This window comes from Paroedura picta, chromosome 4, assembly GCF_049243985.1.
Source record: "Paroedura picta isolate Pp20150507F chromosome 4, Ppicta_v3.0, whole genome shotgun sequence".
In the NCBI taxonomy this organism is placed as follows: Eukaryota; Metazoa; Chordata; class Lepidosauria; order Squamata; family Gekkonidae; genus Paroedura; species Paroedura picta.
Genome location: NC_135372.1, coordinates 113,544,058 through 113,559,416, shown reverse-complemented (window position 1 = coordinate 113,559,416; position 15,359 = coordinate 113,544,058). Strand labels below are relative to the sequence as shown.

General features: G+C 39.7%; 1 protein-coding gene across 6 annotated transcripts in view; it reads right to left on the bottom strand.

Annotated features, from left to right (window-relative positions):
* The window catches only part of PHF20 (PHD finger protein 20), a 59,852-nt gene that overhangs the window by 17,900 nt on the left and 26,593 nt on the right, over positions 1 to 15,359 (bottom strand). For 5 of the 6 annotated variants that reach the window (XM_077335216.1, XM_077335217.1, XM_077335218.1 and 2 more), the window contains 6 exons: positions 11,978 to 12,057; positions 10,899 to 11,283; positions 7,764 to 7,871; positions 4,474 to 4,647; positions 3,924 to 4,091; positions 2,278 to 2,550 (listed from right to left, as the gene is read on the bottom strand). In XM_077335216.1, the coding sequence (XP_077191331.1) occupies positions 2,278 to 2,550; positions 3,924 to 4,091; positions 4,474 to 4,647; positions 7,764 to 7,871; positions 10,899 to 11,283; positions 11,978 to 12,057 (1,188 nt within the window). The remainder of the gene's footprint in view (positions 1 to 2,277; positions 2,551 to 3,923; positions 4,092 to 4,473; positions 4,648 to 7,763; positions 7,872 to 10,898; positions 11,284 to 11,977; positions 12,058 to 15,359) is intronic. The other variant, XM_077335213.1, reaches the window with a different exon arrangement.

Genomic DNA, 15,359 nt, shown 5'->3' with positions numbered 1-15,359 from the left:
ACACTTACACAAATTGCACCCTCTCTCTATATATTTACTTGATGCAGTTTGTTATGACTGAAAAATCAGAAGCTGCTTTTATATTTCTCCATACAAAAAAAAGGCTTTTGATAGTTTGGAACTCAATCTTTTTTAGCAGTGTTAGAAGCCTCTGGTTTTGGAAACACCTTTCTAAAATGGCTTAGAATTATCTATTTGGAATCTCTTGCAAGGTGATTAATATCAGGAGCGTAATCAGTGGCAATACAAATCTTAAAAGATGTTAAACAAAGCTGTCCTCTTTCAGCTTTGCTTTTTGCATTAGCATTCTGAACCTTCAGCATTCTGTATTTCTGAATTAAATGAGGATCAAGGCCACTGTTACAAAGTGAGCCTATATGCAGATGATTTAGCAATATTTTAAACATTGACAAATTATTGAAAAATTAAAGGAAATCAAAGAGGAGTATGTACTAGGTTCTGGATAAAAGCTAAACCCTTCCCAATCTGATTTACTATTATTTAATAAGGCTAGAATAGATCTAAATAAGGATAACTGGTCATATAAAGTTCCGTATCTTGAAGTGATTAGGTACCTGGGGATTTGTATAACATCAATTTGAACCAATTTTGTGAATTCAACCAAGTTCCAAATCTCAGAGAAGTTAATACCAAACTATCTTATGCAGCATCTTTGAAACTATCATTTTTGACAGAATCAGCGTTATTAAGATGCTTATACTTTCAAAGTTCACCTTTTTGATTTGAAATGTCAAAATTTTTAAATGTCAGAAAGATGTTCCTGATTTTGTGTGGAGGAAGAAAGTTCCTAAGATTGATATGAACCAAGCACAAGAAAAGTGGAAACTTAGGAGGATTTCTGCTTCCAAATTTGCTTCTTTACTGTTTATGCAACTGAGTAGTTCGTAGAATATCTTGATGCTGAATTTATGACTGAACAATCATTAATTTTGATACCTTTAAAAAACCTGATTTTTTTTGGGGGGGGGATGATACACAGAGGTTCTGCTGTGATAGAGCTCTGATATAAGGCAGGTTAGATTAGACAGCAATGGAAATATTGATCTGATAGCCTTGGAGTACTTTTATCACCACTTCTATCAACTGATTAAAAACAATATATTACCTTATGAGGAGGTAATCTATCATAGCAATTACATAAATTCCATGTTTCAATATATGCAGTTACGCAGTTATATATATATTTATAAATGTAATGGAGAATTGGGGCTGGAACTGAATAAGTTTGAGACTATTTCATTACAAAATCAAGGTATTATATCAGCATATTATTTTTTTACTGGAAATGAACAGTGATTCAATTCCAAGCTATGTTAAAAATTAAAGGGAGTCATTAGACCATAATATAGATGTTAGAGTTTGGTTGTGTTTGTTTACTCATGGCTCCTCCATTTCTGTGTCCACCTTGTTTAAAGAAAACACATTTCGCTTCTGTTCAAACTGTCAGGCTTTATAGAAAAACTGATGACAACTGTTGGTTTTGTAAAGACCCACATTAAACTTTCTTACAGATATGGTAGTACTTCTTCTTGGAAAATGAGAATTAATTTCTCATCTGTGGCATTTCAGGAGAACCTGAGTATCTCAAAGCAGTACCAAACAATATTTCTTAACATTTAGTATTTGCAAAAGTTTGACTACATAAAGTCAAAGAAAGGTTTAACCTGCTAATGCTAACTTTACTGCAAAAATCACAAGATACTTTAATTGTCACAAGACTTTGGAATGTGATCTGAAACACTGAATATGCTTTATATAGTAATACCATATTTTGAGGAAAGTATTAAATAAAAACTCACTTCACTTATAGTCCATATTTCTCCCCAATGGGCCCCCAAAACAGTTGACATTGTTCTCCTGTGCTCCATTTTATCCTCTCAACAACAAGGTAGGCCAGGCTGAGAGGATGTGACTGGTCCAAGGTCACCCAGCTAACTTCCCTGGCATAGTAGAGATTCAAGCCTGGGCCTCTGAGATCTGGGTCCAACGTTCTAAACCCTACACTATGCATGTTCATGTTTAATTTATACAACTGCAACCACATGAACTCAGGTAAATATAACACACATTGAAAACAATACACCCAAAGCACCAAAAGGCACATTCCTATCACAGGTCCCAGCATCATAAGATAAATACAGAAATGGAAAACGGTAACAAATTCAGTCTCATAGCTCCGGGTTGCTAGATAATAGCCAGAAGAATTAAGAGAGAAAAAACATATATTCAAAACAAGTCTGTTAGCAAAATATTTACATAAGCAACCTGATGTGGTCCTCCTTCTGTTAGAACTTTCCTGACTGGCTTTCTCGGAAGCTAAGGATCTTGTTTGAATATTTCTTGTTGCTGGACTCTGCTGTGGTTCTGGTGACTTCTCAATCCCATGGAAATATTTCATATGATAATGCAGCAATTTTGCTTTCCTAAAGGACTTTGAACAGTCTAAGAACTTGCATCGAAATTTGGGTTCATGATCAACTGCAGCTTTTGAAACAGCAGAATCATCAGTTTTCTTAGAAGTACTGGTTACTGTAAGAATAAGGTAAAATGTCTATTAGCAATGCATATTTTTCTAAATAATAGTCATGCTATTTTTCTATGCAAACATTAGGTCCTATTTACCAGCCCTACTCAATGTTTGCACATAACACTTCACATATGATTTGAAACCAACAAGCTTAAGGTGGTCAAGTATGGCCATATTTTCTCATCATTATTAGGATCTGAATGTTGGTGCAAAGCTTTCATCTCTGATGGAACATTACAATTAGCAGCATTTTTACTGTTCTAATGCCCAAAACCAGATACCCAGAAGCAAGACTGAGTTCAACTAGAAAACTCTATTTCACCAGGAACTAAGAACGTCAGCAGCTTGTAATTAACAGTAATTAACCAGATGCTTGTTTGGAAGCTCACAAGTAGAGTGACAGCAGTCTCATTTGACTTTCCTCAGCATCTGGCAATTAGACATCTGCTTACTGTGTGGTGTTTTGCGTACAAAAGACTTCAATCCTAGATGCTGCCTTTGCAGTACCTTGTAGGGGACTGCTAGGGGAAGGCAGAAAAGAAGAATGCATAGGATCCACCCCCTCCCCTTTTATGTGAGCCAAACAGAAACTGAATCCTTATTAGAAAATCTCCTTTGAATATGAAACAAGAACAGAAACTTCTTTCAGTGCTTCTTTTTTTAAAAAGGTCTGTCTTCATTACCAACATTTGCCTTTGAAGCCCTGCTTTCTGTGCACCCATCTTCAGAAGCAGCGACAGGGCATTTTCGGTGGTGGCATCCTGCCTTTGGAATGCCCTCCTCCTTGAGGCTTGCCTACCGCCCACTTTATTTTAGGTGCCAGATTAAAATAAATCTTTTTAGCCATACAAGGGTTTTTCTCTTACCAGCTTTTTGATGATTTGCTTCTGTTTTATGAATAGTTTCACGCTGGTTATATTTAATGGCTTGTACATTAATATTGTGGTTTTTAAATGTAAACTGCCTTGAGTAGGACTCTGAAGTGCCAGAATAGAAATCCTTACCATAGGTCTTCTACATATTTTCAAAATGCCCACCTGGGTGGTCCTGTCTGGGTGCTGTCCGGCAGCTGTCCCGGAAAGGAGCTTCCCGTCCAGCGAGCCAATCTGGACGCGCCCAGATTGGGCCGGACCCTGGAGCACCCGCCTCCTTTAGTTGCGCGCCCAGCCTTGGTGTCAGAAGCTTCCTGGCCTGCGAGGAGGGCACATCGACGGCTCCCAGGTACCTCTGTCCTGGGGGAGGGGGTTCCCTGGCTCTTTAACCCGCAAAGGTTTTTTAAATGGGATTTGATACTAGTACTCTAAATAAATATAAAAAGACCCCCCCCCCCGGGGAATAAGAGCACATTAAGGGTGAGATGCTAGTAAATTTGAACCTGTAACAGATGCCTCTGAAGACTCTTGTGATTCAGGTATAGAGGAAGATGCTTTTGTTGTCTCTTCCTTTAATCTGCTGTCATCTACTAAAATCTGAGGTGCTTCTGAAGGTGGAGGAAACTGTTCACTAATCTTTTGGTCAGATTCAAGACATGTTTCTGATGGACCTAAAAGATAAGGAAAAGGAAAGGATGAATTGACGATAGCAGACATGAACCTTCAGATAACACCAACTGGCTGAAATAGCAAAAGTGAAATGAACATTTTGTTTTCTAATTCAATTAGGCTATAAAAATACTCAGAAACAAATTCATTTGAACTCATTCAATCTTGCATCAAAGGAAAATTTGTTAGGCACTACTAGTGCTTCTACACTTTTGCATTCTGCAACCATCCATACATAATTCCTGTAATATCCATTAAAATCCTTTCTTATAGAGCATTATAAGTTGCTCACTCAATAATGCAAATAAATTTAGTACAGGAAAAGAATTACAAGCAATATAATCACATAAACAAGACAAATCACTTATACTGTGAGCTGTTTACCTTCGATTGTTTCTTTTGGGCTCGATTCTGGATCTTTTAATACTTCAACTTCATCTAGTTGAGCTATTACAGAATCAGTATCTATAGCCTCTTGATTACTACATGTAGAATGTCTTGAGCGCCTTTTTATGGAATCTTTTTCACTGTCTGGAGAATGTTTCAATTTTTCTTGTGCTAAAAGTAATTTTAAGCATATGTTTAATAAGTAAACTGAATAAGCAGATTTTAACAAATACATAAAAACATAAGCAATCTGAGCAACCATATTCTTTCTTTATTTTTTATTTATAATTTGTTTTCTAGACCGCTGCTCCCAGCAAACTGACTCATGGTAGTTTACACCATATATAAAAACATAATTACATAAAACCCTATAACAATAAAATCCCCAAATCTTACCCCAATAAAAATACCGATGAACAATAAAAACAACAGAACAAGATGGTGGTACAAGCTAAGAAAAAATCTCCCTGCTTCCAATGCAATTGATTCAGTGTGCTGGAATGCCTAGGGATGTAGAATACAGCAGGGCAGATTCTATATAGGTCTAATACCCAAGAATTGGGAGGGGGAGGGGGAGTTTGAAATTCCCCTGTACTCATCGCGCCCAGCCTCAACCAAACACCTGGCGGAAGAACTCTCTGTTTTGCAGACCCTGCAAAACCTCAAAAGCTCCAACAGAGCTCGCAGCTCTTCAGGGAGCTCATTCCACCAGGAAGGGGCAGGACTGAAGAGGCCCTGGCCCTAGTCGAGGTTAAGCACGCTTCCCTTGGTCCCGGGACCATCAGCAGATTCATACCCGCAGAGCAAAGTGTCCTGTGAGGGGCATAAGGAGGTAAGTGGTCCCGCAGATAAGTAGGACCCAAGCTGCTTATAGCCTTGAAGGTCAAAACAAAAACCTTGAATTTGATCTGTAAACAGACCCGTAGCCAGTGCAGTTGCCTCATCAAAGGCTGGACGTAGGTCCTCCAAGATGAGGACTCGGGACTTGGGATTGGGATTAGAGATGGGTACCACCAATACCCCCACTCCACCTGCTAGTAGGGGGAAAGGGTAGTGGATTAGCCAATCTTGCCGGGTTAGCTTGCTAACTAATAATTGCTGTACTGTAGTTGTTTTAACTGGATTTCAATGGATTTTATGGGGTTTTAGAATGTTGTAACCCGCCACGAGCCACAAGGGAGTGGCGGGCAATAAATCAAATATATCGAATAATAATAATAATGATGATGATGATGATGATGATGATGATGATGATGATGATGATGATGATGATGATGATGATGATGATGATGATGATGATGATGATCTAGTAAGGACTCAAGCAGTTGTGTTCTGTACCAGCTGTAAATTTTGGATCAAAGCCAAGGGTAGGCCCGCATAGAGCAAGTTACAGAAGTCTAGCCTGGAAGTGACCATTGCATGGATCACTGTAGCCAGGTGTTCCGAAGACAGGTAGGGCGCTAGCAGCCATGCCTGGCGCAGAAAGAAAAACACCACCTGGGCTACCTTTGTGAGCTAAGCCTCCATGGTAAGTGAGGCATCAAAGATCACCCCCAAATTCCTGGCCAACGGTGCAGATGTTAGTTGCATGCCATCTAGGTAGGATAATCACACTTCGAACTCCGTCCTCTTCTCCCCAGCCTCAGGACCTCCGTTTTGGAGAGGTTGAGTTTCAGGTGACTATTCCTGATCCAGCTAGCTACTGCTTCCAAAATACTAGCAAATGTATCTGGGGGGAGATCTGGCTGTCCGTCCATTAGGAGATAGAGCTGGGTATTTTCAGTGTACTGTTGACAGCCTAGCCCATAACCGCGAACCAGCTGGGCCAGAGGGCACATATAGATGTTAAATAGTGTCAGGGAGAGTATTGCCCCTGTGGCACCCCACAAGGAAGTGCATAGGGGTCTGACAACCACTCCCCCACAGCCACTCTCTGCGACCTGTTCTTAAAGGAGGTGAGCCACTTCAAGGCCACACCCCCTACCCCTGTATCAGCAAGGCAGCAAACCCAAAGCTCCTGATCGACCACATCAAATGCAGACGATAGATGTAATAACACGAGAATGGCCGACCCACCTTGATCCAGCTGGCACCAGAGATCATCCATAAAGGCAACCAGCGCAGTCTCCAACCCATGGCCAGGATGGAAGCCAGATTGGTATGGATCTTTGTTCAATCCCCTAAAGCAGGTCCACACCTTTTTCGGGCTGGGGACTGGAGCGGGGGGGGGGGGGGGGGAGGGAGGCGCAGGCACACCGGTAGGCACGGAGCTGCCGTGCCTGCGTGTTTGCACCCGGCAGCATGCCAGTGCCTCCCCCCCCCCGCAGTGTGGCACTCCCGGTGCAGTGAGCGCCGCGCCGCAGGAGGCAGCAGCAGCGTGGCGCTTGCTGCGTCGTGAGCAGTCGACTGCCAAATCGTCTCTGCTCCCGCCGCGGCCCGGTACCGAGGGCTCTACAGCTCGGTACCAGGCCGCAGCCCGGGGGTTGGGGAACACTGCCCTAAAAAGCAGTTCAGCACTATTCACAATGTGTCACATATTTCTATGGTATAAGAGTATTACCCAACCTGCTGCCTACACTGATGCCTGAATAGCTTAAATAAGGAAAAGGATTAGTTATCCTCATTGCAATGAAAGCAATGATTTGAGAAAATCTTGGCTTTTGAACAGGTCCATGCCAGCCACCCCATGCTCACCAGCCTCCTCATTGCCATAAGAACTGGGGAGGGGGGTGTCTGGCCCAGTTCCCTGGTTGGCCTGCCCTGTCCTGCTGGAGCAAAGGTGGCATAGCAGAGATTGAGTGGTAGGAGGCTGCAGAGCAGGGCAGTCCAGCTGCTGAGTCCTCTGGCTTTCCTACAGCCTATTTTCAGTCATTATATATTTGTAATGATTTCCCCTTTTTTGTAGTACTGCTTTTGTAGCACTGCTCCTAGTTTCCCCCCCTGTCGAATATCTGCACACATAGCCAATGGAAAAATGTCATCAAATGATAAAAATGAATAGTGAGGAACAACTTAAAGCAACATACCAAATTCAAAGTGAAAATGAAAAGGCCTACAGTACATATCCACTTTCTCTTTGCCCCAGTATGTTAACATTACTTGACACTAACCCAAAGAAAACTAAAGGACCAAATGCTATTTATAAGTAGGCGGCACCTATCAGACCCAGTCAATTTAGCTCTCTAAAATTAAAAATCCAGTAATGTTATACACAGCTTGCTCTACGGTATTTTTTTATTCTGTTCACTGAAATAGGCCTCACATTATTAAGAGTGAAAAATACTCACACATGTTCTTTTGGAGTCGAGGACGTTTTGAAGGGACGTCTCCTCCTTTAGGTATTTTCCGTCTTCTTAATTCTAAAGTAATTGGCTGTAATGTTTGAGAGCCTTGCTCTAAATATGTAAACAGAGCAGGGGGAAAAGACTATAAATATAACAAGAAAAAGTATCCAACCTTCTATCTTTTAAAAAAATATTATTTTTCCTGCTGACTTATAAAACCTTCATGGATCTTAGCACTAGGAATCCCTTTAACTTTATCTTCTCTTTTTGGAAACAGTGACCAATTGTACTATGCATATTACAAACAGTGATGATATTCCCATGCCGTAAACATAATCTGTTCATTAATCTGTAAAAAAAGAGTTGTATAGACCAGCATTAAAGGATTAGTGGTGACCCTGGTTCTTAACAAGTGACAAGTATGAAAACTCATTTTAACTAACATGACAATTCACTGCTGTGTACATGAGCTTCTCTGAAAATATTTCAGTAGCAGTCAATGAAGCTAACCCACATTACTGAAAAAAGAAACATATAAGGAGGATAACATGAACAAAATATAATGTGGTTTCAGGGTATTAATCACAGCAGAATACATTTTACTTACATTATTTATTATTGGCCACATAAAGTATGCGTGAAGAATGAGGTAAAAATAGGTCAAACAACTTAAAAATTAGCATGACCTTGACAATAGGGGAGAAACAATGGTTCAATGATGGATCACATTTTGCAGGCAGGCCTAGAGATGCAAAGACTTGGGGAGAGAACAATGGGGGGAGGGTTCCTAAGCCTTTAGGGGAGTACTGAAAAAAAAAACTCCTATGAAATATTTTCTTTTTGAGTGAATAAAACGCTTTTACAAACGAAGTGGGCATACTTTAGACATAGACAGATAATAAATCCAAGATACATTTCTGCACCTAAAAGAATATTTAATCTTCACGAGGGAGCATGCAGGGCTTTCATTGCTTCTCAACTGTTGTATGCCAACTGTTGCCTTTTGACTTGGTTTTTCCTGCATCGTCATTTTATTCACTGGTTAAGTTCCAGTTTCTGCAGGGAGATATGCTGGAAATAAAGCTATGTGATATGGAATCAACCACTAGAAGGAGGAAAACAGGTGTGGAACAGAAAAATAAGCCCTGAGGAAATAGAAATTTACCAGCAAGTAACATGAGAATACAGAAAAACCCTTCATGGGGTAAAAAGTAGCTTATTGCCCTGCCTTGCAGGAGGGACCAAAAAAGATCAGGAGGAGATGGGACGAAAACGGAACCAATGTGTCAGGGGAAAACTGAAAGTTTCATTGAGAACTCTTTCTCTCTCTCTAACCAAAAAGCAAAAATTAAGGTACATGTGCTAGGATAGCATAGGGTGCATCAGCTTGCAGTTTTCTCTCATTATTAGGTACACTGCAAGTTTGCTTGTACAAAACTAAGGAATTCATAACTTTTAAATTCCATAAATACATCAAATTTTTTCATTCTATAGACTAAGTAAGTTATAAACAATCAATTGTATCTTGTTAAAAGCGGTAAAATGAGTTTAGGTTTGATATGACATTAAGTATTGTATATATTTCACTTTCCTGCAAAATTTCATCTAGTCCTGCCTCCTTGCTAACAGCAGCCACTTTAGGATATAGCAGCCACTCAAGTGATATAGAAGTTTGAGCTTCAGAGTACAGGTTGGGAGACCCAGGTTCAAATCCCCATCTTGCTGTGAAAGAAGACTGGGTGATTTTAGATGAACTCCATACTTTTAACCTAACTTACCTCACAGGGTTATGCAGTTAAAAAGAAGAAGAGGAGGAGAATATAAGGTACTTTGGTCCCCACTGTGGATAAAGCTGGGGTATAAATTAAGTAAATAAATAATAAATAGAGTTGAAGATGGGAGGAAGAATGACTGAGGAGAAGAGAATGATGGAAAGGATATATGGAAATTGTCAAGAGGAAGGAAAGGTGAAATCATGTGGGGGGATACTGGTGGAAGTGACACACCCTTCTAGAAGTCCTTGAGCGTTTCCTGCTATTCAAGTGGGCCTGGCCAGTGGCTGACACCACACGACTGGACCTTAGGTTTCCTAGGCAGAGCTCCTGGGGGAGGGGGAGATTTAAGAGAGATAAAGGCAGTGATGACAGATGCCAGGAACCACTGGAGATTTGGAATGGATCCCAGACAGCAACTGGATGCATCAGTTTACCAATGTGGGGGGAGGAGATGAGATCCCCCCCAAACAAGTTTTGCAGGGGTGGTGTATACTCTAGTAGAGAAGTGTGGCTCCATCTGAGTTTATGTACATTCAGAAACTGGAGCAGTCAGTGCAGCAGATCTTTCAACACCCCTGAAAAAATGCCTCAGGTTTGCAGAATTTTTAAAATTCTAGACAAAATATATTGGGTGCTTAAAAATAAAATAAAATAAGATAAAATAAAATAAGCCTCTACAGGAGTGGTGGCCAAACAGTGCTTAACTCCCATGCTCTGATAAGATAAAGTTAGGCTGGACTAAGGATACATCACCCTTTCCTGCTTCTCTCTCCCTGCATTGCCAGACCATGTTTAAACACTGTTCTTTCTGTGGTGCAAAATGACACACATGGCAATCACCGGACCATGGGGGTTTCAAGGCAAGGGATAAGCACAGCTGGTAGCCATTGCTTTCTTCTGCATAGTAACCCATCTTCCTTGGTAGTCTCCTCTCCAAGTACTAACTGTATCTGATGAGATAAAGTTAGGGTGGACTAAGGATACATTACTCATCCCTATTTCTCTCTCCCTTGGTTCACCAACTTTACTGCAGACAATGTTTATACGTTGTTCTTTCTGTGGTGAAAAATTACACACAACAGATTCATGACCTGTACTTAGGCAACAAACATCAGGCAAGGAAAGAAAAGGAACATCACCTTGACATCATCCTCACCATCAAAATTTACTAATTTTTACTAATATAAAAATAATTTTGGTCTAAGAAAGTAAAGATCAAGGTTCTGTGCATGCTTGAGCTCTCAACTGTGTGTTGGACAGAGAAATCTGTGTATGCTGGGCTACCTGCATATGTCTATATACAAAAAGAAAAAGTACCTCTTTTAAGAATATAGAAAAACAAGACTTGAACATTAAAACTGACCTGCTGGTGGTACCACAGGAGGTCTACCCCGCCGTCTTTTTGTTTCTTTAAGATTTTCTGGTGGGGTCTTCACACTGTCATTTTCAGGCTTCTTTTCAATCTGGGTATCTATTGAAAACTCCCTATCATTCTCAGATATATTCTCTTTGTCTTCTTTCCCATCTTTTTGCAGAGCCTTTTCTGATACTTTGCCTTTTTCTGAGGCAACTATTAGCTTTCCTTCTTTATCTGGTTTAGACCTTCGTTCAATCTTTAGCACCTTTTCATCCTTGTCTTTCTTTTTATTCTCAGCTGTTTTCCTCTGTTCTTTAAACTTTTCCCATCTTTCAGGAGATGAAGGGATTTCATTACCTCTTTCCTTGGGTCTTGGATTATTTACTACGGACTACAAGATAATAATTGAATAGAAGACAGAAAAAATTAAGCAAGTAAATTAATAGGATCCTACAATAGCTAGAATCTTGTGAAAGTATAGCATCCAGCATTACTATTGCTTATGATTTTTGTTTTACCGCTTATAGTAGAATAGGATAACATAAGAACAGATACGCAGCTATAAATCGGTACACAATATAAAAACGGGTAGCATGTTTGATCATAGCCAAAGTTCACAAAAGACTACAGCTGCATCTATATGGCAACGATTCTCTATTATCTGTCACATTATGAATGCAGAGGCATTCAAGTGAGATCTTTCTGCACACTTTGGTTTGGATGCCAAATCAGAGTAAAACCTCTGTGTGGAAGCCACCTATGTGGAGGACAGCAGGAAAAGCTGTCTGTAGTCTTTAATACTTTTATGGAACAAAACAAGGATATTATACACCATCTGTTGAAAACAGATGTTCCAACTCTGTATCTTAAATTTATAAACAGAAGGTATCTTTCATCTGTATGACTCTTGCATGTAAAAAGAACAGTGTTCTATAAAATTATACAAATTTATAGATTAAGTATACATCTACTACATAAAAATCAGCTTTAACATATTTAGGTTCTATGAAACACAAGATTTAGCAAGCTAGTGATTTAGGCTCTGTAATTAAAACAAAATTTAATTAATTTAAAATCTTTCCTACCTGATCTTTGGAAAAGGCTTTGACATGAATATTCTTCACTGTCTGAACTACACCATCATAAAATTTTACAGTGTAAGTACCTGGAATATTATAAGAAAGAAGTCAGAATGCATAGTGTTATTTATTTTGCACCAAACTAATTACTGAACATAGAAACATGAAAGTGACATGAATATACACAAGATGCTCATGCCACAAAATACAGTATTTGCTGGCGTATAAGACTACTTTTCCCCCCTGAAAAACATGCCTCCAAGTGGGGGGATCGTCCTATACGCCGGGTGCACTTCAGTTGGGATAGACATAGCTGCCCATAGTGGCCCATAGTACCGTAATGTAATGTAACAAACTCTATATTTTGAGTGGAAATGTTGGGGGGGTCGTCTTATACGCCCAGTCGTCTTATATGCCGGCAAATACGGGTAAGTGTTTTTTCCTGATCTCTTTAAATACCAAGACCAATCTTTCCCCAGTTCACTTGAGGTGATGTTATGGAATCTGATCCTGTATTTGTGAGAGTAAAAGCTTCCATACATGGGTACATCTTTCCACAACATCTCTTTAAAAATCTTTTTGGGTCCTAAAGCCACCAGACACAGCAAGTCCAAAGTAAGGAGGAACTGGGTAAAACCATTCCAACTTTGCTCTTGGACTATTTTGAAAGCCTGCTCCACAACACTCCTCTGACAATGAAAGAATGAGGTGGAAACAATTTTGCTCAATTCCCTCTCTTCACTGAAGCCCTCTGCCATGTACCCATAGTAGATCTATGATCTGAATAATTCATTTTTGGAGTTGGCAAAGGACTGACATGGGAAGAAGCTGGTAGTGAATGAACTGCCTCCACAAGCTTAACTTTTAAGATCCAAACCATAGTCTGTGTTTTTGGTATATCAATAATAATGAAGTGATGATGGAAAGTGCTGTCAAGTTGTAGCTGACCCCACAGGGTTTTCAAGACGAGATGTTCACAAATGGTTTGTCATTGCCTGCCTCTGTGTCATGACCTTGGGAGTCTCCTTTCCAAATATTAACTGATCTTGCTTAGCTTCCCAAATCTGATGAAACTGGGCGAGTGTGGAAATTCTGAAACACGTGACATGAGAACACTGTTTTGTATTAATTACCAATCATTCTTAAAAATAATTTACAAGTTGTTCTTAAAAAAACAAGTACAACTTTTTCTTATTTAGGTATCCTATTATATCAGCTGATCGATCCTGGAAATCTCATTTTAGAACTATACTTAATAAGATAAAATTGTGTTCTGGAGCTATCAGATTTCTTTCCTTCCAAAAGGAGCTGGGAGATACCTGGAGCTCTTCAGGTTCTCAATATTGTTCTCTTTGGATAAGCAAGCTAGATAAATACAGTTACCAATCGACATTCTACTGTCCCAGTTTTGAGTATACTCATAAATATTCCTTATTGTGTTTCTAATATTGGCTTGTGGGCTGGATTTAGGTAGAATGGCTTCTTGCTTTTAAACTGAGAGTAAAAAACCTACTTGCTTTTCTGGGAAAAGTTTATTTCATACTCTCAGGGTTGAAAACAGTAGACAATAAACTATACTTAATTAGCATGACCAGTCCCCCCAAAAAAACAACAACACACACAACATATTGGCTCAGGGAAAACACAATACTCTTATTGTGATTCAGATTCAGGTGCCCCTGGGTTATTGTTCCTGGTTTGCTACCCAGACCTGTGGATCCTCAGGGTTAGATTTACATCAGAAAATCAGATCTTATAAAATTGTATAAATGTTTATTAAATTATTAAAGGAACTGACTATGCAGTACAGTCTCTTTAGCTTGGCAACATGAACACAAAGAAGCTAATATAATGAATACCTTGGTATTAGATGGGCACTCTCTTGCAGCATAAAATCCAAGCAGTAGCATAAAAAGCATTCTATATGGTGCAGTCCACATGATCAAGAATAAAAGATCTAAGCGCTAAATTAGCATAGCTCTCTCTGGCCTATGCCCTTATTAGAGATGTTTGCCACTGGCATCAGGTGTTCTGTCAAGTCCAATCAATGCTATTTGTCTCAGGAACTTTGCAGAGGACACTGGCAACTACTCCTATTTCCCCCCTCCCATCTGGTTATACAATGGAGCACAGGTTCTCACAATTTGCCCAATTAATATATTCTTGCTTCTGGCCTTGAAATAGATAATATTGGTGTCTGCAGGAATACTGAAATCACAACCATGAACTAAACCTTTTAATATTCATGTTAACCCTTGAGGGAAAATTAGGTTGCTCAGGCTCACATACCCCTAGTAAGTAATCACACCCCCCCCCCTAAACTGTTTTCTTTCTACTCAGAGAAAATGATCCCAAAATTACACTGGCCGTGTCTAAATGTGTGACTCTTTTTAACCCTTGGTTTCAAATTAAGATATCTAGCAAATTTTTGGTGCTTAAGATCACATATCTATGAGCTCCTGGGGTTTAAAATAAAGAAAAATAATTAAGCAACTAAGGGCAATATGATAGCTAGAACTGTACTGGCAGAAGACTTAGGCCAAATCATAAAAAGTACATTGTACAGCCCATTTGAAGAGCTTTGAGATGGTGGTGATTGTGACAAGGTCTTTTCTCTGTCATGTCTGTTAGCTCAGGGGTAGTCAACCTGTGGAATTGTAGTCCATAAACATCTGGAGGACCACAGGTTGACTACCCCTGTGTTAGCTGATTCACTAATTAGTGATTCTGCATGAAGCCATGATAATACTGTGTGATTCTCTGCTGATAAAATATCTCAACACTGATCCAAATTAGATGCCAATCTGACAGATCAAGTAGTAGAATTGTTGGAAACTTCATCTTATCTGTATTTACAGATAGTTCTTAATTGGTCGTCTTGAGCAATGTTCTGAAGTCTGATAGGAACTCGGGTGTTGTAAAGCCAACCACTTGTAGTTGGGACCCACGCAAGGGAATTGGGAACACCTGAGCAATCTGAATATGACATGGGCTAAGCATTCTGCAATTAATGTGAAGCTTGGGCTTGGCCTTAAATCATGGCTTTTTGGGTCTTGTGTAAACTCTGGAGAAGAGAAGGACTGTTTTTTTATACCCCACTTTTCACTACCAAAGAGTCTCAAAATGGCTTTCCTAGATGATTTGTCTGGTCTGTCTCAATTTCAGTCTTTTTCCTGCATAAGAGAGGGTACTCTTATTCTAGTATATGGTCCCTGAAAACAGTCAAGAGAAGTTTTCCTGTATTACATTTTTGCCAGGTCTCAAAACAGTTTACCACTCTAGGCTAAGGGTTTTAAAACAGAAAATTGTGTTGAAATGGTTTTGGTCTTTTGCCAGAAAGTCAAGGCAGAAGCAATGAGGAGGAGCACAGGCATAATGGTGCCCAGCT